Consider the following 24,215-nt stretch of genomic DNA (forward strand, 5'->3'; position numbering starts at 1 on the left):
ACTGTGGGCCAGACTGCCAATTGATAGATGTTATTTATGTGTCTGAAAGCTAAAGAAGTGCTATTATTTTCAGTTTTCCTGTGCAGAAACAAGTCCTGAGTGTTTTCTTTAACCTCAGGGCTGTTTTTCTGGAAGCTGGCTATTCTGTATGCTTCAGTATAAGGTGATCCTGAACATAAAACCATTAATCTACCCCCAGTCCCTGTTCTATCATCAGCGTTTTCCTAATTAGAAGGTCCATTAAAAATTTTTTTCCTACGTATAAGGATAGAGGTGAAATAGGTGTCTACTTCTATTTGGTGTAATAATTTAACCATGTATAATGTCACAATGTCTAAAAAACTCATAAAAATAAATAAATAAATAAATAAATAAATAAATACATACATAAATAAATTCCACCAACATTTTTAAAACAGTTTTCTTAAGAAATTAATTAATTTGTTTTTTTTAATTTGGTTTTTATAATTTCAGATAATAGGTTGCAAAAGTGATGCAAAGTATTCTCATGTACTTTTTAGTTGCCATATTTGCTTTATCATTCTCTATGTGTGTATGAATATATCTGTGTATGCATTTTTTGTGACTCATTTGAGAAGAAATTACAAATACGATGACTATATTTCTAAATCCTTCAATGTGTATTTTTTAAAAACAGGAAGTGCCCTACATAAATACAACACAATCATCAAAATCAGGAAATTAATGTTGGTTCAATACTATCATTTAACCTGTAGATCTTATTCAGATTTCGTCAATTTTCCCAATATGTGCTTTACAAAAAAAGGAAAAAAAATTGCTGGTACAAGGTTCAATTTAAAAGCACATGTTAGGGCAGCTAGGTGGCTCAGCGGTTTAGCGTCGCCTTTGACCCAGAGCATGATCCTGGAGACCTGGGATCAAGTCCTGCTTCGGGCTCCCTGCATGGAGCCTGCTTCTCCCTCTGCCTGTGTCTCTACCTCTCTCTCTGTGTGTCTCTCATGAATGAATAACATCTTTTAAAAAAAATTAAAAAGTAAAAGCACATGTTACATTTAGTTGTAAGGCTTCTCATATTTTTTTTCAAACTGTGTTTATCTTTGACATCAGTATCTTCATCCTCACTAGAGCTACTTTTTGAATCATCTAACTAATTTTGTAGAACTTATTATTTCGCTGCTGCCTCTTTCTTTGAGATACACCATGCTTTGATTCTGATTATGGTAATGTCATTGGAAATATTATCCCAGGCTACAAGTAAATGACATTAAATAATAAAATACATTAAAATACTTATTTTTCCAATCGACCATGTATGTATATTTTTGGATTTCTACATGATAATTTTTTTACTACTCATAAATTTTTTGTTTATGGTGACATTCTCTCTACAACTGAGAAATCATTCTTCTAAGAAGAATTACTAAATTGATTAAATATTCTCTAATCCATTTAAACCTATTTAAACCTATTTTGTTAGTAGAGCCACCTAAGCATTTAAAATTCATATTGATTGGGTTTATTTTGAGCTGATATATCTTTTCTGAACAGTTTGTTAAAAAATAAAAGAGTTGTGAGGATATAAATAGGCAGTTTCTTTTTTTTAAAGATTTTATCTATTTATTCATGAGAGACACAGAGAGAGAGAGAGTCAGAGACATAGGCAGAGGGAGAAGCAGGCTCCATGCAGGGAGCCCTATGTGGGACTCCATCCTGGTTCTCCAGGATTAGGCCCTGGGCTGAAGGTGGCACTAAACCGCTGAGCCACCTGGGCTGCCCCAGTTTCTTCCTTTTAAAAAGAAAGCATTTTGCCTCACATTAAGGCATATATATTAATTCTCTATCCTGTCAGTCACATACCAACCTCTAAAGTAGGCTTATCTTTTACTTATCAGTGTGTGGCAGTGTCTTGGAGAGAAATCTCCTCAAAGGACTTGGATCACACTACTTTTGGCACATGGGATAAATAAATAATTTCAAGTATTTACTAATTTTTAAATGTCCTATATGATTTTTAAAGTTCTTTTGTGATTACTATTATAGTTTTATTAAACTACATAGAGAAGAAATTATATCAAGATAGCTAAAAATTAGCTTTATAGTGAAACAGATTAATTTATCTTACCACAACCAGAAATGGAATTTCTAAATCTTAAAGATTTTGTTTATTTATCTGGGAGAGAAAGACAGAGAAAGTGAGTGAGAGCATGAGTAGGGAGGAGAGGGAGAAGCAGGCTCCTCAGCAGAGAGCCCAATGCAGGGCTTGGTCCCAGGACCTCAAGATCATGACCTGAGCCAAAGGCAGTTGTTTAACTGACTGAGCCACCCAGATGCCCCCTCAAATTTCTAATTTGAACAAGAAGTTTGGACAATCTGAGAGGCATAGATAAAGTCACAGACCAAATAATAATAGGCACATGTATTCCTTATGAAAGATCAAATAGCGGTCATAAAAACAAATCTAACTTTCATGCCTGGATAATGTTGTCACAGGTTGGATGTTATAAACATAATATGAAGTTTGTGACTAATGTAACTAATCTCTACAAAGGGCTAAAATCTATACTTTTGAATAAGTATTGTACTTTTAAGTATAACCTCTCAAAGATACTAATGCTGTTTGGAAAAATCTTTGAGATTCTCTATAGAGGCTGCAGTGCATTTGTTGTCAGTATAGATAATAGATTAGGAGCATGGACTCTGATGCCAAACTGCCTCATTTCAGATCTCAGAGTCAACTTGGCAAAACTTTTTAAACTTCTTAACTTCTTTATGCCTTAATTTCCTTATTTGTAATATAGAGATATTAATATCTATTCAAATTGTGAGGCAGGTCATACAGGTGTGAATGACACCTTCTAGTGATGGGTATTGGGTAGTGAGCACCTTATTACCAACTTGTGGGATATTTGTGAACTTTAAATGAGTTGGTGTATGTAGGACACTTACACTATGGTGAATCTTTTGAAGAGAATAAAAGAGAGGGAGAAGCAAGCTCCCTGCTGAGCAGAGAGTCTGATACAGAGCTCGATCCCAGGACCATGGCCTGAGCCAAAGGCAGATGTTTAACCTACTGAGCCACCCAGCTGTCCCAGGGATGGGCTATTATTCTTGACAGTGGTTAATTTGGAGTCCCTTTTATGAATAAGGAAGATCTTCAAAGTAATGACTATTTTCTTGCAGCATATAACTATTTAGCATTTATTCAACACTTTCTTGCCTTTATTTTTACTTGTATTTAAACTCTTAAAAATACTTGCTAATGGAGGTGCCTGGGTGGCTCAGTCGGTTAAGCATCTAACTCTTGACTCAGGTCATGCTCTCAGGGTTATAAGATCGAACCCCGTGTTGGTCTCTGTGGAGGGCTTGGAGCCTTTTAGAGATTCTCTCTCTTTCCCTCTGTCCCCACCCACATGCGTGTGTGCCTTCTCTCTCTGTCTCTAATATATATATATATATATATATGCAAATATAAATAAAAATATATATTTGCTAATGACCCTTTTATTACTGATCAGTTCTTTAAGGACATACTGATACAATTAAGAGTCAGAGGTGTAGATCATGGCTTTTAAAAAATGTGTTTTTCTGTTTGATCTCATGTTCTTTTCTGACTCAGTAGATGTAAATTTTTACCTTTATTCCATATTTTCACATACCTTTCTACTCTTGGCCGATTTTTTTCCTGATTGCTAGGTACCTTTTAAAATTTTATTTTTTCATATATTTTCCCAAATTCTTCTTTTTAAAAAAGTTTCTATTGGTATAACATTGTATTAGTTTATTATATTGGTATAACATTGTATTAGTTTAAGGTGTACAACATAAAGATTTGATATATGTATACAGCAAAGTTATTACAACGAGTTTAGTTGACATCCATCATTTCATAGTTACAAATTATTTTTTCCTGTGATTAGAATGTTCGAGATCTATTTTCTTAGTAAATTTCAAAAATACAATACCGTATTGTTAAACATAGTCACCATGCTATACATTATATCCCCAGAACTTATTTATCTTATAACTGGAAGTTTGTACCTTTTGACACCTTCACCCATTTTCCCCATCCCCCACCATCTGCTTCTCATAGCCACCAATCTGTCCTCTGTATCTGTGAGTTTGGTTATTAGATTCCACATATAAGGGGAAATCATACAGTATTTTGCCTTTCTTCTTTCACTTAGCATAATGCCCTTGAGATCCATCCATGTTGTTACAGATGGCAGGATTTCCTTCTTTTTTATGGCTGAATTATATTTGTGTGTGTGTATGTGTGTGTATCACCTTTTCTTTATTTGTCCGTTCTTGGACACTTAGATTTTTTTTCCATGTCTTGGCTATTGTAACATGTGAATGTGGGGTGTAGATATTCTCTTGAAATAGTGATTTTGTTTGCTTTAAATATATACCCAGTAGTGGAACTGCTGAATGATATGATTGTTCTATTTTTTAATTTTTTTATGACTTACATGCAGTTTTCCGTTGTGGTTATACCAACTTACATTCCCATCAACAGTGTACAGGGTTTCCTTTCTTCATATCCTTGCCAACATTTGTTTCTTATTTTGTATCATTTTGATAATAGCCATTCTTATAGGTGTGAGATGATATCTCATTGTTTTGATTTGCCATTCTCTGATAATTAGCAATGTTGAACATCTTTTCATATACCTGTTGGACATGGATTTCTTCTTTGGAAAAATGTCTTTTTAGTTCCTCTGTTCATTTTTTAAAAAAAAGATTGATTTATTTATTCATGATAGACATAGAGAGAGAGAGGCAGAACACAGGAGGAGGGAGAAGCAGGCTCCATGCCTGAAGCCCGACGTGGGACTTGATCCTGGGACTCCAGGATTGTGCCCTGGGCCAAAGGCAGGTGCTAAACTGCTGAGCCACCCAGGGATCCCCACTCTGTTCTTTTTTTAACAGAATTGTTTGTTTGCTTGATTTTTGCTATGGACTTGTGTGAGTTTTTATATATTTTGGATATTAACCCCTTACCAAATATATGATTTGTAGTATTTTATCTCATTCAGTGGGTTTTCCTTATATTTTGTTGATTTCCTTTGCTGTACAGAAGCTTTTTAGTTTGATGTAGTTCTACTTGTTTATTTTTGCTTTTGTTGCTTTTGCTTTTGGTGTTAAATTGAAAAGAATCATTGCCGAGACTGATATCGAGGAGCTTACTTTCTGTGTTTTCTTCTAGGAGCTTTATAGTTTCAGATCTTACATTCAAGCCGTTAGTCCATTTTATATTTTAGAAGATAAGGGTCCAATTTCATTCTTTTTTGCATGTGTCTATCTAGTTTTCCCAAAACCATTTCTTGAAGTCTTTTCTTTCCCCAGTGTGTATGCTTTGTTTCTTTGTCATAAATTAATTGACTCTATATGTATGGGTTTGTTTCTGGGCTTAAATTTCCTATTTGGTGTTTTTTTAAGATTTCATTTATTTATTCATAAGAGACACAGAGAGAGAGGCAGTGACTGGCAGAGGGAGAAGCAGGAGCCCGATGTGGGACTCGGTCCCGAGACCCTGGGAACACGCCCTGACAAAGGCAGACGCTCAACTGCTAAGCCACCCAGGTGCCCCACATTTCCTATTTGTAACTAAGACTTATTTTTAAATTTTCAAATTTAAGTGACACACATAAATGGCTTGCAAATTCAGAATACTGCAAAGCTTCTAACAAAGAAAGCAGCAGTTCCTTGCCTCACTCTTTCCTACCTTGATTCTGCTTTCTTATAGAAAACCACTTTTTAAAAAAGATTTATTTATTTGTTTGAGAGAGAGAGAGTGAGAGCATGTTTGCAAGTGGGAAGAGATGCAGAAGGAGAGAGAGGAGAGAGAATCTCAAACCTACTCCCTGCCTGACTACACTCAGTCTCATGACCCTGAGATCCTGACCTGAGCTGAAATCAAGAATTGAATGCTCAACCAACTGATCCACTCACTGGGCCACCCAGTGGCCCCTAGAAAACCACTTTAACCTTTTAAATTCTTACAGTATTGTTCTTCTAGAACATATTTTTGGTGTTTTCTTAAATTAATGAGTTATAATTCGTATGCCATAAAATTTACCCCTTTATAAGTATACAATTCAGTGGTTTTTAGTATATTCAGAGAGCTGTGTATTTATCATCACTATCTAGTTCAGAATAGTTTCATCACTCAAAAAAGAAATCCTGTTCCTGTTAGTAGTCATCTCTATCTTTGCTGTCCTCTACAAATCTCTGGCAATCATGAATCTACTTTTGACTCTACGAATTTGCCTATTATGGTCATTTCATATAAATGAAGTTGTACAATAAGTGATCTTTGGTGTCTGGCTTATTTCACTTAGCGTGATGTTTTCTAGGCTCATCCATGTTGTAACATGTGTCAGTATGGCATTCCTTTTTATGGCTGAATAATATTCCACTGAATGGACTACCACATTTTGTGTATCCATTCATAAATTGGTCGGCATTTGAGTTATTTTCATTGTTTTGCTCTTATGGATGCTGCTTCCATGAACATTCATGTACAAATTTTTGGGTATATACCTAGGAGTAAAATTACTGGATCTTATGATAAATCTATGTTTAACTTTTTGAAGAACTACCAGACTTTTTTCAGCAATTGTACCCTTTTACAGTATCACCAACATTGTGTGAGGATTCCATTTTCATCATATTTTACCAATACTTATTATCTATCTTTTTGAATATAACCTTCCCAGTGTGATATTTTATTGTTTAGTAACATGCTTTCAACTTTTTTATTTTTATTTTTATTTATTTTTTTTGCTTTCAACTGTTAAAACAACTTTTTTGATTATAGACTTTATCTACTCTCTTCTGAATGTGATGAGGACTTAGCTGTTGTGCCACTTCCTCCCTGAATCACTAACCCTTCCCTTTCACCATCCTTCCTATTTTCCAGTCAGCTTTATGAGAGTGACATCAGAATTCATTGCTGTGACCTAGTTTGTTTGCAGCTGAGCACTATGGTATTATCGTATTTCCTTTCTTTTGATTTTTCTTGTGTTAAAAAATACTGTTCCCCCCCCCTTCCCTCCTATATCTGTGATTCTTATTCCTAAATTTTTCTGTCAGCCTTTCAGAATTCCTTTCAGAACAGTTTAGCATTGGTGATTCATAAGTTCCTTATTCCTCTGGCATCCATGAGTGTTCTGCTTCAACTGAAATGTTTTTTTCTTAGGTCTGTGGCATTGGTGACATACTGAGACTCTTTTTTAACTGTCATCCCAGGAGATTAGTCAGATATTTAACCTGTGAATTGATCTAAATTTCTTGTCTTTTTCTCCTTTTTAATGTCTCTGTCACCTTATCTAGAAGATAAAATAAGAAATCTAGAAGATTTCCTCAGCTTGTCTTCCAGTGCTTTAATTTTTGCTTTCCTAAATGAGACATAATGACATAATTTCCAGAGTACTTTTTTATTCTTTAAATACTTCTTTTATATTTTCCATGGATAGAATTCTTTTTATACTTCTGAGACTATTAGTGATTATGTCTTTGGCTTCTTTTTTTTTTTTTTTAATATTTATTCAGAGAGAGCGAGAGAGAGGCAGAGACACAGGCAGAGGGAGAAGCAGGCTCCATGCAGGAAGCCCGACGCGGGACTTGACCCTGGGTCTCCAGGATCACACCCCGTGCTGCAGGCGGCGCTAAACCGCTGCGCCACCGGGGCTGCCCTGTCTTTGGCTTCTTTTGAGTTCCTTTCCTCTTTTTTGTAGCCACTTGCCTTTTATATTAGAAGTTTTCCTCTAACAGTCCTTCATTGTTCACATTTAAGAGGGAGACTGTACAAAGCTTTTTGGAAGCCCTGTGCATGTACATGGGATGGTTGCTAACATTATTTGAGAATTTGCTGAGACAGACACTGAGCTAAGCACTTTACTTGTGTTACTTAATAGACCTTTATGTTAGTCCTGTAAGGTTTTAATTTCACAGATCAGGCACCTCTTGAGGCTTAGATGGTAAAACCAGAAGAGGAACCAGATTTAAACCTGGATCTGGGGGTACCTGGGTGGCTCAGTGGTTGAGCGTCTGCCTTTGGCTCAGGTCGTGATCCCGGGGTCCTGGGATCGAGTCCTGCATCAGGCTCCCCACAGGGAGCCTGCTTCTCCCTCTGCCTATGTCTCTCCCTCTCTCTCTGTGTCTCATGAATAAATAAATAAAATCTTAAAAAAAAGTAAACCCGGATCTGTCTGCTTTCATGTGTTTCTTTATCCACCATATTCCGTTTTCCTGCCTTCTTCTGAATTCTAGCTTTGTGAATGCTAGAAAATGTCTTAAAACACTTAAAGCCAGATAGAGACAACACAGACTAATACAATCATCCACACACAAAATTGCAGCAATTACAAAAGTATGTTGAGAGGAAATGGTGAATAGAATTGTTTTAGGAGGGCTGGAGAATGTACTGAGTGATATATTCTTTTTTTTCTAACCTCAGTTCTAGGGAGCCAGGTACATAACTTGGAAATACTAGTATTTATGTGAATGAGATGTAAGGCTTGTTCCAACAGGCCTATAAGAAAAGTAGTAGTAAATAATATGCTAAATTAAAAGAAGTGGTGTGGTGATTCTGTAAAACAATAAAGTAGGAGGTATTTTTTAGGAAGACCAGTATTGCACATGTGATACAGTAATGATTACTTTTATAATGCTGTTTGTCTCAGAAATAACTTTATATTAAAAAAATGATAAAACCTTTGAACTGTTGAATAGTACGGCAGAAAAGAAAAAAGTACAGCAGAAAATAAAAAAAATATGTATTTTTTTGGTGGCCTGTTAAAAAGTATACTTAAATTAAGTATGCCACACTGCACCTCCTCAGTTTGACTGGTGCTCTCTCTAAATACCTTATATAGCTGTTAGAAATTCCTGTTAGCAAAAGTCCATGGGCATCACCAGTTAAATATTTTTGAGTAAAAGCAGTCATCCTGTGAAAATGTTTTAAAGGTAGTAGGAAGATACAAAATATAATTTAAAAAATGTTTTTTATAAGTGACAAAGATTTATATCTCCTATGATTAGAATCATCCTTTCATTTTTACAGAAAGAAAAGAAATATATCCTATATATGAATACTTTGTCTTGTATAATTTTCTTCCTATTGAATTAATTATTACAGCTTGCTAAATAACTCTTGTGAAGTAGGCATAAAGGAATATAATTAACTGAAGCTACAGCAGTTATAGTACAATAGGAGGCAGATGTACCTACTGAAGGATAAAAATAATTACTTGAGGAATAGTAAAGTTAGAGTACTTCTGTGATAAGACAATTTCTCCCTTTTTGTTTCAGTATTCATAGCACCCCACCATGAAATGTTCAGTTATGGCTAAGAGCCCTTTCACCTAAAAAGATAACCTTGTTATTTAGTGAAGTGGCTATTCACATTAACTACAGGATTAATATTTTGAGCTCTCTTTTGCTCATAATAAATACATCCTGGATTCTGTGGTGGCAGAAAAATGTTGCACTTTTTATGTTCTAAAGACTTATGGTTCCTTATTTTTAATCTAGGAAAAGCTTAGAGGCTTAAATATTAATTACTAAGTTCTGAGTTCTAACTGTCTTTTATCTTTGGAAGCATCAATTTCATATACAAGAAAACCAGAAGGACATAAAAAGGTTAAATTTGGTCTCAGTACTTTGCAATGTAAACCTTCGATAAGACAGCGACTGTTTTATTGTTGTGTATGTTTTTAATTTACTGAATTTTCTAGAATGTTGAGTTACTGTAGCAGACACACCCAGAAATCCATGTGGTTTAACCTAATAAGAGTTTATTTCTTGTTCACTTCTCAGTTTAGTGAGGGTATTCCAGGTTGACTTCCACGTGGTCATCCAGGAGCCTAGACACCTTTTACCTTACGACTACCTTCCTCTGCATTCTGCAGTCCTCTCCATTCAGCTGATGTGGATAAGGCATACTTGTTTATTATCCATTTTACTCCAGAAGTGACACCAAAACTTCTCACATTCCAGTGGTAAGAAGTATCCTGTGGCTCCATTTCAGTGCCAACAGTGGTGGTGGGGTGGGGTGCAGTTGAGGGGCTGAATTAACACTATGCTTTGGACGGGGAACATGAGTCTTTGGTGGTCATTTTACTATTCTGCTAAAAGATATTACTTCCCCTTTCATACTGTTATTCAAAGTTAGTAATATTAGCTATTTCTAGATTATGAGAAGATAGAGGCAAGTGATTTCATGCCATAAATTCTTTATTCTATTCCCGAATTTCTCATTTCATTTTAAACCATCAAATATTTACTCAATTATAGTCATTTAATCTTAACAGTCATTGAACCACTGTGTTTTAGAACTAGTTGAGATTTTAGTAATCTCTTCATAATCTCTTTAGTAATCTCTTCATTTGATAGATTAGGGAATAGACTTAGAGAAATGGAGCCACATTCCAAAGGTCACTCAGGGCCAGAACCAGGAAAAATAAGTTTCCTCTGTGCTAATAGTATTCTTTCCTCCATACTGTGTTGCCTTGGAAAAGTCTTCTTTTAAAAATTCATATCATAGATTAATTCAGATTGTTTCCTCTTGCCTTTCTTGCCTTTCAGTACCCCAGAGAAAGGGGAATTTTAATTGATGTAGAGGAAAAAAGAGTGATCTGAAAAGTATTTATTTGCCATATTATTATTGTTTGGATCATAATGGAGTGTCATGTTGATTTTGCATGCCCAAGGAAAAATGCTCCAGGAATTGGAGGTACTGTAAATAAAGGAAGGAAGGATGCCAAAATCAAGTGGGATCTATTTCAAAATTTTGTATAGGGCCAGCTCAGCCTTGGAGCGCATTTGTGTTATTTTAGGCAACACACACGCCTTCTACTTTTGTTGACTTTGAAACAAATTAATTCAGCTGTCTAAAAGCTCTTTAAATTTAAGTGAAGTTTAAAAACTTGTTTATCTCTGTTCATACTTAATTCTAAACTTAAAAGGTTGTTTTATTTTAAATAACTTGCCCCTACATTTAAATAGCTCTCCAGCATACAGTAACATAAATGCATTGCAGAAAATAAAGAGAATTGTATCTTTAAAATGACATGTAGTTTTACTTTTTAATAGTGGCCACAATTGGCATTTTGAGATATTTGTTCCTGGGAGTCTTCTTTCATTATAGATTATAGGAAAAAAAATTAAATCTGTATTAAATAAACCTAACATGATATCCTAAGCATAGTCCCATGCTTGTCAGTGTTGTTAGAAAATATATTTAATGGCTTTATAATTTTGTAGTAGACAGATGTACTGTATTAGTCACTCGTCTTTTGTTGGATTTTATATTTAAGGTTTCAAAAATTACAGGTTTTAAAATACATTTTAAATAAGTAATCTCAGTGGTTGGGCAGGCTCTTTTTATCTGTGCCTATTTCCCGAGATGCTTATAAGTAGATCCTTCTCTGCGTAAGATTTTTTGTTTTCTCCGTGTTCCCCAGGGTTGTACTAGAAATGAGGTAGATTGTTTGTCTCTCTATTGGATTATAAGCTTTTAGAGAATCGAGGTTTATCTTCTTTCATCTTTGTATTTTCATTGCTCAGCACAGTGCCAGGAACATAATAGGCATTCAGTAAAATATTTTTTGAATGCAGAGTATGATTCTGGAAAGTGATGAGACTGGTTTTCATATGATGGTTTTGGACTTTTTTTTCCACAGCTTTTTTAGTCTTACCTCACATATATATGACACATGAGAGTGGACTCTAAATTTAAGCCAATTTTTTTTTTTTAATTTACCTTTAAGCTCGCTAGTCATAAAAGAGGAGGGCACAAAATTTAGCTTCCGACCAAAGAAAGATAAAGCTTATGGTTTTATACTCTGGTTCATTGTAGCTCTGTTATATTCTCCCTTTTCCACTTCTTTTTAGTTTCCTCCTTCCTACTCTCTAGAATTTAGCATCAGGACCACAGTTTGAGATAAGTCTTGCCACTTTCACAGTCAACTTATTCCTTTTTAAGGACTCTGAAGGGTACGTTAGAGGTGTTAAATTTAATGTCTTTTAAATTTTAATTTTTGTTGTGAAGTTTTCTTTCCTGAATAAATCCACCAAAAAACTTCAGCTTTTTTAATGGAACTCTTTAGATAGGTTTCAAAGAAGGTTCATCTGTGTATACATTTTATGTGCATGTGTATAAAATGTTTATATAACTATATATGTTTGTGTATTTGTATGTTTGTGTATGTATTATGTGTAGACTTGGTTACTTAAGTCAGGGGATGGGGTAGAAATGTTAAATATGTGATTATTTGAATTGTCTCTGAAACCTGAGCTCTATCGTGTTGTCTTGACTTTTTTGATAGAAAGTTGTATAATTTTAGGTTCTTTGGTAGTTGGATAATATTCTCACAGTTACTCTGTCCCTAGTCTCTTGTGTGCATATATGTAAATATTTAATGGTTCTTTTCTAGTACAGCACAGATGCTTAAAATATTGATTGTGGTCAGCTAATTTTGTGGTTATTGGTACTCTTCTATTGAGAACAATAAGTCATAGAACCTTTATTTTAGAATACTGCCTTATGTTGCCCATGATAATGCAAAGGTGGACTGATTTCTAATAAAGAGATTTTAAAAATGGGACATGACTTAGAAGCACAAAAAAGTTTAGCTGTCTCTGGGGCTATTCTCAGATAAGTCATTTATGTACTATTTACATTCTTGGACCTTCAGGCATGTAGGTTAGGAGACCATTCTTCCTGATTTTTTATGGTAAAAAGCTTCCCCTGTTCTGAAGCACTGAAATCAGGATGGTTGAGGGGAGGGAGGTGCCGAGAAGCTGAGTTAGGAGGAGGCAACAGTGCAGGTGGCCTGGATGGATGGTGGCTAGAAGGATGTGTGGGGTCAGGCCCAGGGGAGATACCCCTACTGCTGGCACAATGTATGTCTCACTAGTGTTTGAAGTCAGTCGTGATAGGCGTTGCTTACCACTCTCCCTGTGAAACAAGTGGTTCTCAACTTTGACTGCATATTTAGAATCACCTGTAATAATTTTTTAAAAATCTGCAGATGACATCAAATTAAATCAGATTCTCCAGGAGTGGAACCTAGGCATCAGTATTTTTAAAAGCTTCCCAGAAGGTTCCCATGTGCAGCCAAGGTGAGAATCCTTGCAAAATTCAAGTAAGCTCCAGAGAGGATGTATTATATAGCTACTGGCTGTAGTTGGACCTCATCAATTATAATTAACCAGTTGGGAATTTCTGCTGGAAACTTAAGTTTCATTCAGCAGCACGATTCACTGAGCCTCAGCCTTGTACCAAATTCTTATTAATTACTAGGAATATAAAGACAAGATATGGTTGATAAAGGAGTGCAATCAAGTGGAGGAGCTAGAAATAATAAAAGTGTAATATAGGGCATATTGAATATTTAGATAGAGATGTTTTTAAGGTATTACTGGGAATACAGTAGCAGGAGCAGATAACTGCCTGAGAATGTGGAATATGGAACGGGGTAGAGATGAAATGAAGAGTGGTCAAGATTTCACAGAGGAAGTGATGAATTAAGAGTTTATCAAGTAGAAAAGGGAAGGAAGAGGAACTTTTTTAAAGAAAGGTAATAACATGCAAAGATATGAAGAGATTGAAGGGAGTATGTGTTCACATATTTGTAGCTAGAAAGGTAGATCAGAGTCAGGTGGGTGAAGTGCCTTATAAACAACATTCAGGAATAATGGACGGTCTCTTGCATGCCAGGTTGTCAGAGGGTCAAATGTATGCAAGGTCTAATTAGAAGCTGGTCAGGAGTGAAGCAGGTCATAGTGGAGGCTCTAATAATCCAGACAGCATGGACTTTGTTTAAAAGCATTTAAGTAAGAACTGTTTTTTTAAATTTAAATTCAAAATAAAAGACAATGGAATACTTTTAAGGTAAAAATGAATCTGTCAACTTCAAACTGCAAAGGACCAGTTTGTAGCACCTGCAGTATATGAGATGAGTATAGCGTAATAAACAAGCAAAAGCTCTAAGATTTTATAGCATTTTTAAAGAAGTACTATGGAAATATAATTAGGAGTTGGAGTTGCCTGGAGATGTGGAGATGAGAACATGATGAAAAGGTTGGTTGGTGTAGTAATCTAGGTAAAATGTTCCAGCAAGCCGTAAATAATTTCAAACAAGGTGTCTTACATTTGTTGGCTACTCATTCCCTCTACTGTTAAGCTGCAAGCACTGATCACACCTTCTTCCCAGCTCCATCTGTTATATTCCTTTTTTTAAAATTTTTTTTTAAAATTTTTATTTATTTATGATAGTCACAGAGAGAGAGAGAGGGAGAGGCAGAGACATAGGCAGAGGGAGAAGCAGGCTCCATGCACCAGGAGCCCGATGTGGGATTCGATCCCGGGTCTCCAAGATCGCGCCCTGGGCCAAAGGCAGGCGCCAAACCGCTGTGCCACCCAGGGATCCCCTGTTATATTCCTTTACTGCTCCTCATCTTCATTGTCCTTTGTTCTGTTCTGCTTCTCTCTGTGTTGAACAAGGTTTTGTTTCTTTCTGCATTGGTTTGGATTCTTAGGTTTCATTCTGATATTTCATAGAAACTTTCTTCCATTTCATCTGTAATTTAGCACTTCTGCATCTGGCTGTGGCTCCCAAGAACTCACTGTGGGAAGACTTACCAAAGCAAGCTACTGGTTTTCGTTTACTGCTGTTGTCTTTATGCCTGACACTCAGACCTAAGTTTTGTCTTGGATGGAGAACCACCATTTTTGTATTTATATGATCCTGGTTATTATCACCATCAGAAATGTTGTGCATTTGTTTAGTTGGCTCCTTAGTCAGTTTAATTATTGGAACCTTCCTTCTGGTTTTGGTCTAGTTTTTCTTTGGGTTCTACCACCTAAAATGAACAAGCATTAACATTTTATGATATTTATATTGCTTTGCATCCTACTGCTTCCCTTATTTAACTGGGATGTATGCATTGTCAATTCTTAGTCTTCATAGTCTAAAACAGTTTTTCTTTTTTTTTCCCCATTCATTCATCAAATATTTATTGATTATCTGCTCTTTGCCAGGACATGTCTAAAACCATTTCTTAAATGATAGTTTAACCAGTATGAAACTCAAGGGTGACAGCTATTTTCCCTTAGCAACTTGAAGATCATTCGCTTTATTGTCTTTTGGGTTCTGTTGCTGCTAATAAGAAGTTGCTATCAGTCCAGTGATTCCTTTGTTGGTAACCTGTCTTGTATGGTTTTCTCTTTATTCTTGCTGCCTTGTAGTTTGTATGGTATCTAGATACTAGATTTATTTTTAATAATTCTATTAATTAATATATACTTTTTATTTAAGGACTCTCTTCAACTGGAGCATGCTTAGCCTTATCTCTTCAGTATTTTCTTTGCCATGCCCACTGTTCTAAACTTCTAGAATTTGTGTTATGTGTATGTACTTTGCAATTTGTTTTTTATATCTCTTACCTTGTTTTAAGATATTTTTATCACTTTGTTTTTCTGTGCAACGTTCTGGGTCAGTTTCTCAGTACTTTTTTATCGAACGACTCTCTCTTTGGATAGATTTATAGATGAATCACTGGGCAAGAAGTTTATGGCTGGTGGCCTATTATATATATATATATATATATATATATATATATATACACACACACACACATATGTATGTATTTAAGTAAATGAAAGGAGAGGTCATCTGCTGATAGGGATTTTTGGGTAAAGTATATGAGACAGAAGTGATGAAAGTCATTGAAATGAGCATATCATTTATTTCTTGATTAAAAAGCTTTTATTTAAGATTTTTTAAAATAAAAATTTAAGGAAAATAACTGATAATCATAATCTTGTTGTTTCCTGTAAGCACTAAAAAGAACTTAATTGTATTAGCTGAAAACATAAGGGTTTTTTGCTTTTAACTTTACGTTAGCAGAAGGTAAAGAAGAGAGAGGTCTGAGAGTTAAAAGACCTATATTTCAGACTTGGTTCTGCCAGAGCTGTTGGTTAATTTTTTTGCCAGTTTTAAAAATTTATAAAATAGGAATAAGAGTAAAGTACCTTATGTATATTTTAGTACTGTATTATTTTTATGAAGATTGTTGAGATGATTGATTATAAAAATGTTTTGAAAACCACAGCATTGTTCATAAGATAATGAGATATAAAAGTGGTGTAACCTGTAGATTTAAATTATTTTGGAAGTGCCATTTTTATGCTATTTTCTCCAAATTAAAGTAGATAATGTGTTAGATATATAGCATTAATTTTTAGAGGATATGTATGTATGTATGTGTGCTTTTTCTTTTTTAAAAAGTCCCCAGTTCTAAGTATTTTACTTGGTCTGTCCCAGTGAATTAATTGCTAAAGGAATTTTAGAAAAACGTGGATAAAATATTAGTCATTTAAATTAGATCACATTTGTATTCAAGATTTACTATATTTGAATAATTTACAGAGATTTATCATAAGAATAACTCCTCTATGTAATCTAAAGTAGGTGACATTTTTGTCCTTTTAAAGGCACTAGAACTAAACTTTATTAATTTGATGTAAGATAAATTATACTTAATCTTTTTTCCCATTTGACAGGCAACCAGATAAACTGGTGGTAGTTTGGACAAGAAGAAGCCGAAGGAAGTCTTCTAAGGTTTGTCTCTTTTCTAAGTTTCTTACCAAATATTGAACTAAACTTCTAGTCAAATTATTAAGCTTCTCTTGTCCCAGTGTAGAATATTTTAAAATATTACTTGATATTTTGGGTTATTTCTCATATATCTATCTAATCTATTAAAATGATTGATCAGGCATTGTGATTGTGTTACTGTAGTTCTGAAAACAGGAGCCAGATAACCTGACTTTTGATTTTAGATATGATGGCCTTAAATAACATCATTGTTACTTAACTTCTCTGTACAATGGTAATAATTAATTAGTGATTAAATAGGTAACACAAAATTATACCTGGGATTTTTAAATTCAGATTCTGAGAGGATGAAGTTAAGGCAAACTTCAGGAATGATGAGTTATCTGAGTCCATTACTGAGCAGCAGGAGAAAAGGAGTTGGATTTTTCAAAGGTTTTAATTTTTTGCACTTACAGCTTTGTGGGGGATAGAACAGAATTTTTATTTTTTTTATTTTTATGATAGTCATATATATATAGAGAGAGAGGGGGGCAAAGACACAGGCAGAGGGAGAAGCAGGCTCCATGCACCGGGAGCCCGACGTGGGATTCGATCCCGGGTCTCCAGGATCGCGCCCTGGGCCAAAGGCAGGCGCCAAACCGCTGCGCCACCCAGGGATCCCTAGAACAGAATTTTTAAATGTTGAATAACGGTTCTGCAGATACTTTAAAAATTTTATTCTGTAGGTAAATATGAATATATTTTTATAAGTACACACTATAAGCATGTTTAGTGGATATTGGTTTTTCCATAAGTAGCCCTGTGTGAGGAAAAAATGTATTCCTTTTAATTTAAGTTTAATTTCAGAATTTTTAATATTTTACAGATATCTTGTCAGATTTTATTTTTATTCAGTTAAAATTACATATAAATCTTATACAATTTAATGAGTTTTGATCAATATATATTTGAGTAATTAGTATTCCTATTAGGATATAGATTATTTTCCTCCCTTTTTCCTTTGTGTCCTCTTCCAGTTAATTCCCAACTCTAAGAGGCAACCACTATTCTGAGTTTTGTATTACCATAAACTAGTTTTGCCTGTTTTTGAATTTCATGTAAATGGAATCATACGGTACTATTTTCTATGTGGTTTCTTTTGCTCAACATAATGTTTTTGAGATTTATTCATGCTCTTGTGAAACTTGGTAGTTTATTTTTTTTATGGTGAATAGTATTCCGTCAAGTGAATATTTTGCAGTTTGATTATTTAAGCCCCTGTTGATGATTTGTTGTTGTTGCTTAACTGTTGAGCCACCCAGGCGTCCCCCCTGTTGATGATTTGATTCATTTCCAGTGAATATTCTGAATGTTCACTACTGTGAATAAGTCTGCTATAAAAACTACTGTATTTTGGGGGACAAATATTTTAATTTCTCTTGGGCAAATACATAGGAATGGAATTTGCTGGGTAATAGTGTTGGTACATTTTCAACTTTTAAATGTATTTCTACTAGCTACATAGGAAAGATCTAGTTACATCATATCATGAATGAATTCTTCTTCAAAGCATACATTTATAGTTTGGAGGCATTATCTATTGGACCTGTAATATTTTCTTATCACTTACATATGAAAAAGGGTTCTGAAAGCAGACTTAGGGTCTTCTCTGTTTTGCTGGGTATTTGTCGCTTTTGCCTAGTGGTCTTAGGCTTTTATGGAAAGGAACAATACACTATGTATGATAGATGAATATAACTGTAAAACTATAAATATTAGACCCTATGTGTTTTTAGCTATCAACTGAAAGTGATTGCCTCCTTTTAATAATTAGATATAATTGTTTTCTAAGAAAATATGAAACAGTGAAATACTTTAGATTATAGGCCAATTCAGAATACATATCCATGTTTGAAGTTAAATACCCCTTTATTTAATTGCATTTTTGAAAGTCAGATATCTTTTAGGCCCAGATTCTTTTTCATATTGTATCAAATATTGATTGAATCCAGATGGTGAAATCCAAACATAGGAGGCTATAGGTGGATTTTTCTCAGAATGCAGTATTTTCTAGAAGGAATTATTTTTTGGACTCCTGTCCAATTGTGATGCTCTTAATATTTCAGATCCCTTCTGTGTATTTCAGAATCATTGTGTTTTCTCTTAAAACATTATAGATGTATTTCTTTTGAAAAATTTATGAGAACCCACAATGTGTTAAGCTCCTTACAGCAAGTGCATAGTATGTTCATGCGTATGTGAATGCTGTTTTATAAATTGTACAGAATAGCCAAAAATGGACTTAAAAATCAGTTCCAGAAATTATGAAAGAAATGATTATAACATTATTATAAAAGTTAAACAAATAACTGTTGTTTAATCTTTAGAAACTTGAAAACTATGACATTTTGGAATTCTTTGAAAAAAAAAACCAAAAACTTGTTCCCAGCTATTTTTTTTAAACTGGCTATCACTTATACTAAATCCAAAGACTAGAACCAATTTTTTTCTTCTGAAAGACAGTTCTATTTTCTGATGTTTTCCTTTAAAACATACATCATTTGCTGCTGAGTCCCATGGAAGTCACTGAGGGGGAAAAAGTGCTCTACAACCATTGGCCAGAAAATAGTCTAGCATTTACTTTTAACTGTATTTTTGGAAAGAATTTGAATTGTACAGTGATCAGTTTGGTTTTTGTCATCCTTATAGCCTATTATTTCTCTTTCCTGGTTCTGAATATATCTGTCTTTTTCTATATTGATAGATTGCAGCTTATAACTGAGACCCAGATAAATGTCAGATTAGAGAATAAATAAGGCACACTACTTTATTTAAAGTTTAGTTCTCAGTTTAGTGCTTACTTTCTTTGGACACATGTTTATCTTTATAGCTAAATGTATAAGTAGAATTCATTGCTGACTCATTTTTTTCGAGAAAATAATTACCATGGATAATTAACACAACATGCAGCTTCCCTATCTCCTCAAGTCATGGCATTTTTATTTATTTTTATTTTTATTTTTTTTGAGTCATGGCATTTAAAAAATTTATTTCTAAAAGATTTTATTTATTTGACACAGAGAGAGAACACGGTAGGCATGGGGAGAAGGAAAAGCAGGCTCCCAGCTGAGCAGGGAGCCTAATGAGGGGGTCGATCCCAGGACCTTGGGATCATGACATGAGCTGAAGGCAGATGCCCAACCAACCGAGCCACCCAGGCGCCCTAAGTCATGGCATTTATAATAAAGATTTTGTCAGGCTGCAGTTGACTTGTATATGCTTAAATAAGTTATTTTTAAATCAAATATAGGACAGCAGGAAGCAGGGCAATTATGATAGTCTCTCCAAATCACGGCATAGTAGTATGTTGTCTTATTTTTTTTTTTTAAGATTTTATTTATTTATTCATGAGAGACACACACACACACACACACACACACACACACACACAGAGAGAGAGAGAGAGAGAGAGAGAGAGAGAGAGAGAGGCACAGACACAGGCAGAGGGAGAAGCAGGCTCCATGCAAGGAGCCTGATGTGGGACTCAATCCCAGGTCTCCAGGATCATGCCATGGGCTGAAGGCGGCGCTAAACCACTGAGCCACCCAGGGATCCCCTAGTATGTTGTCTTAAATATGGTTTTCCAGACAGAAATTTAAGCTCACAGAGAGATGGGAGAATTCCAAAGGGAAACCAGAGCTTGAAGTCCTCTCAAGCTTTTTGATGGCATTACCACCTTTACTTCCTTGCTCTGTGGTTGTTCTCCAGCCTTTTACAGTGTGCTGGGATGTCAGGAAGAGGAGGTACGTTGCAGAGCTTTGCCTTAATGGCAACAACTCTAAGGTAACTTTATATGTAGCATTTTAAACATATGGGTATGTGCAGTTTTATAAATTGAAAATTATTTAACAACTGACGATTGTAAATTTTTAGTGAGATATTTTGATTTTGTAGGAATCAGAAATAACAAGTGAATGTTTACCCTGTATTTAGTACCATATTAGGTACAAGTCTTTTAGGGGAGGTATGACATGAAAGAATTAGAAAATTAGGCATTTTGTAGAGTTAGTACCTTAAATTGAGAAATGTTACCTTTTCCCTAGATCTGTTTTGGCATGTCAAACTGTCATGTCCAAAAAGTCAGAAAAATTAAATAAGGGAAACTAGATAATGTGGCCTAATCCTTTGTACCATTGTCTATACTAAGATGCTGGCAAATAAAGAATCTGCCTTTCCTAACTATACAAAGAAGCTGAATAGCTGTATTTGTGTTTCTGTGCTGAATTTTCTAAAGAATCCTTTCTGTTACTCTCAATGAAAACTGATCACGGTTCTCATAGTGCTGATGTTGCCAATGTGATACGCTTTTTCTAGTGAAGTTCTTAAGAACCTAAATTAATGTCCTTATGAATTTGTACAATTAAATGTTTATTAACCATATTAGGTATTTTTTACCCAATCGAGTGAGCACTATTTATCTGATATTGGACTTTTCATTCTTTTTCTAGCTTCAGATTCTTGAATTCTGTTTGACGTGGAAGTTGTAGTAAGCTCTTTGAAAATAGGAATTTTTTTCATGTTTGCTATTGTGTACAGTTCTGGTTTCCTCTCCAGTAAAATTTACTTGGTCCTGTTTTCTGCCTACTGTTTAATAATTAGCTAACATTATAAAGCTGGCAGTGCCAGCTACTCAGCTGGACTAATTGATTTTGTTACAGTGTCCTAACTTAGCCAGGTTGTACAGTTTCTAAAAGGAGTAGCAGAAAGCCAGAGCTTAACTTAGTTGGATTTTTTTGTTGCTGGGGAGAGAGATGCTGAGTAGAATGGTAAGAAAATGACAGCACATTAGCAACTTGGGAACTAATACCCTTACATCATTTTTAATTAAAAAAAATTTTTTTTAGTTTGTTAAGCAGATTGTGTTTTTCTTTGTTGAGCAATCCAATTTCTGTGATCGAAGGCTAAGGATCGAAAGAGGTCATTTAGAAGACCAGCATTAGGGTACCTGAGGAAATGATCTGATATTACCATCTACTAATTCTGCCCAGTTGTTAGGTAGTCTCTACATTCCCTCTTTTCATCTTTGCATCATCCAATAAATGATAAGGCCTTAGGGTAGAAAGCTGTTTTCTTGACTACTGTGTAGACCATGGAGAGAGCTGGGTATGATGTTGGTTACGTCAAGAAATCTGAACTTGGAAATCAAGGAAGTGATTCTGTTGATTGCTAGCATGGGTTCAGGCAAGCTGTTTACCTCTTTATTTGTTTTGGTTTCCTTATCTGCATTAGATCTCCTAAGGATCTCAAGTTTAAAGTTCTTTGATGGGGGCGGGGAAAAAAATAAAGTTCTTTGATGGTCATTTTTTCATTGAGAATTTTACAAAAAGGGGACACCTGGGTGGCTGAGCTGGTTGAGCGTCCCCCTTGTACTTTTGGCTTACGTCATGATCTCATGGATCATGAGATTGGGCCCTGTTACAGGCTCCAGGCTCAGTGGGGCGTCTGCTTGAAGATTCTCTCGCTCTGCCTCTAGCCCCACTTGCTCATACTCTATTTCATAAATAAATAAATAAATAAATAAATAAATAAATCTATCTTTAAAAAAAAGAATTTTACAAATACTATTATCTTTACTGTGGCAAATAAGGAAAGTTTAGTTATTATACTCTTATGTTTTCATTCTATGGGGAGACAATGAAACTATAATGATGGTGAATTTGAAGAGATCAGAGGAATAACCTGATCTGTCATCATAGTACATGACAATTAGAATTGTCATAAATCTTCAAGATGAAGTATGTAGAATATGTAGAGCAGAGTTTTGATTAAGGACTATCTAAGGTAGGGAGAAATTTACTTTTCAAATGGAGATTATTTGCTTTGTGAAGTTTTTGTTCTAGTATTGTCAGTAGGCATATTTCCATAAATAGGCAGAGGAATAGAGGAAGCTAGAGATATTTTTTGATCAACAGCTCTCAGCTCTTTACCTTTGGGTATGCTGTGCTAAGTCTGTTGTGGTAAATCTCTACTTCCCTTTCCTTACTTGAAGTTTTGTGATTGGAGAGCAATGGAGACAGAATAGAGGGAGAATTATTGACAATTTATGAGTTGGAGTAGGGGGGCGCTGCTAAACCTATATCTTACGCTGGCATTTTAACTAACAATATGGTAAGATTTGAATGGACATAAATGTCCATGATCTTGATCCTTTTTTAGTTCCATTTCATGGGTTCAAATCCAACTTCTGCCACTTTCTGTATGATCTTGGGCCAGTCTGTGCCTCAGTTTCCTCATCTGTTAAATTTGTACCGTGGCACACATCTGTACTCCTATAACTTCTTTCCTGTTATCATGGGAGAATTGTCTGTGTCTCCTTTTCTGTCATTAAGGGCATTACTCCAGTAATTCTTTCTCTTGCATCATTAAGGTTTCCCCCTTACTTGGATATTTCCCATCAGCATTAAAATAGTTTTCTCTTGGGGCGCTTGGGTGGCTCAGTTGGTTGTGTTTGTCTTCAGCTCAGGTCATGATCCATGAAGTCCTGAGATAGAGCTCCCTGCTCAGTAGGGAGCCTGCTTCTTCCTCTCCTGCTCCCTCTGCTTGTGCTCTCTCTCTCTCTTCTAATAAATAAAATTTTTTTAAAAATATATTTTTCTCTTATTGAAAAAATTGTCTCTGCCACTCTTTTACCATTACCACAGACTATTTTTCTCTTTCTCTTTCAGCAAAACACCTCAGAGGAATTGAGTGTACTTGGTATCTTTAATTTCTTTTTTCCTATCCTTTCTTGAACCCATTCCAATCCAATCAAGCATTTGCTCTCATTATTCCACTGAAACACCTCTTGTGAAGTTAGTAATAGCTTCTGCTCTGTTAAATTAGCTGTTTTTCAGGCCTCGTCCTATCTAACCTATCATCAAGATTTGGCACAGGTGATTGATTGTTCCCTTCTCCATGAAACATTTTCTTCACTAGACTTTTAGGATACCTACACCTCTGGTTTTCCTTCTGCTATATGAACCCTCTTTTGCGGATTCCTCCTCATTTCTTGGACCTATTAATGTTGTGCTCCAAGGTTCATTTCTTGAACATTTATATTCTCTAGCTGTACTCCTCCCTTTGGTATCACATCTACCCTTAAGCTTTAAGTATTACCTATGTGCTAATGATGCCTAGATTTATTATTCTAGGCACATATATTGAACTGCCTATATGAACAGCTACACTTGAATATGTAATAAGCATCTATTCTCTTTTAACTTTGATTTTTTTATCTCTTCAATTAACTTTCTTATCCAGCTTTGGCTGGAAGTGCCACCACAAAGAAAGAACTATAGTGGTGACACCCAAATTTGGGGGATCCTTAGGGAAGCATGATAAACTAGATTTACAAAGAAGAAGAATCTTGAAAATCACAAGTGCTAGAAATATTATTTCTATAAAAACTGCTTTCTTCTTTACTTGCCCAAATAAATGTCACAGTTTAATAGGAAGTGAACTTCAAAGTATACACTTTGTTTTTCCTTTTAAAAGAATGAATTTGCCTTTAAGTTCCTAGATCACAAAGTCATTAAAAAATTTTTTTTCTCCTAATAAAATTTTTATTTAATCACAAATAGTAGTTTT

The 24,215-nt window shown here is 34.9% G+C and overlaps 1 protein-coding gene across 16 annotated transcripts in view; it reads left to right on the plus strand.

Annotated features, from left to right (window-relative positions):
• EHBP1 (EH domain binding protein 1) overlaps window positions 1–24,215 on the plus strand; it is a 345,688-nt gene that overhangs the window by 67,246 nt on the left and 254,227 nt on the right. For all 16 annotated transcript variants that reach the window (XM_072768534.1, XM_072768544.1, XM_072768539.1 and 13 more), the window contains exon 3: window positions 16,556–16,613. In XM_072768534.1, the coding sequence (XP_072624635.1) occupies window positions 16,556–16,613 (58 nt within the window). The remainder of the gene's footprint in view (window positions 1–16,555; window positions 16,614–24,215) is intronic.

This window comes from Canis lupus, chromosome 11 (genome assembly GCF_048164855.1).
Source record: "Canis lupus baileyi chromosome 11, mCanLup2.hap1, whole genome shotgun sequence".
Taxonomy (NCBI): domain Eukaryota; kingdom Metazoa; phylum Chordata; class Mammalia; order Carnivora; family Canidae; genus Canis; species Canis lupus.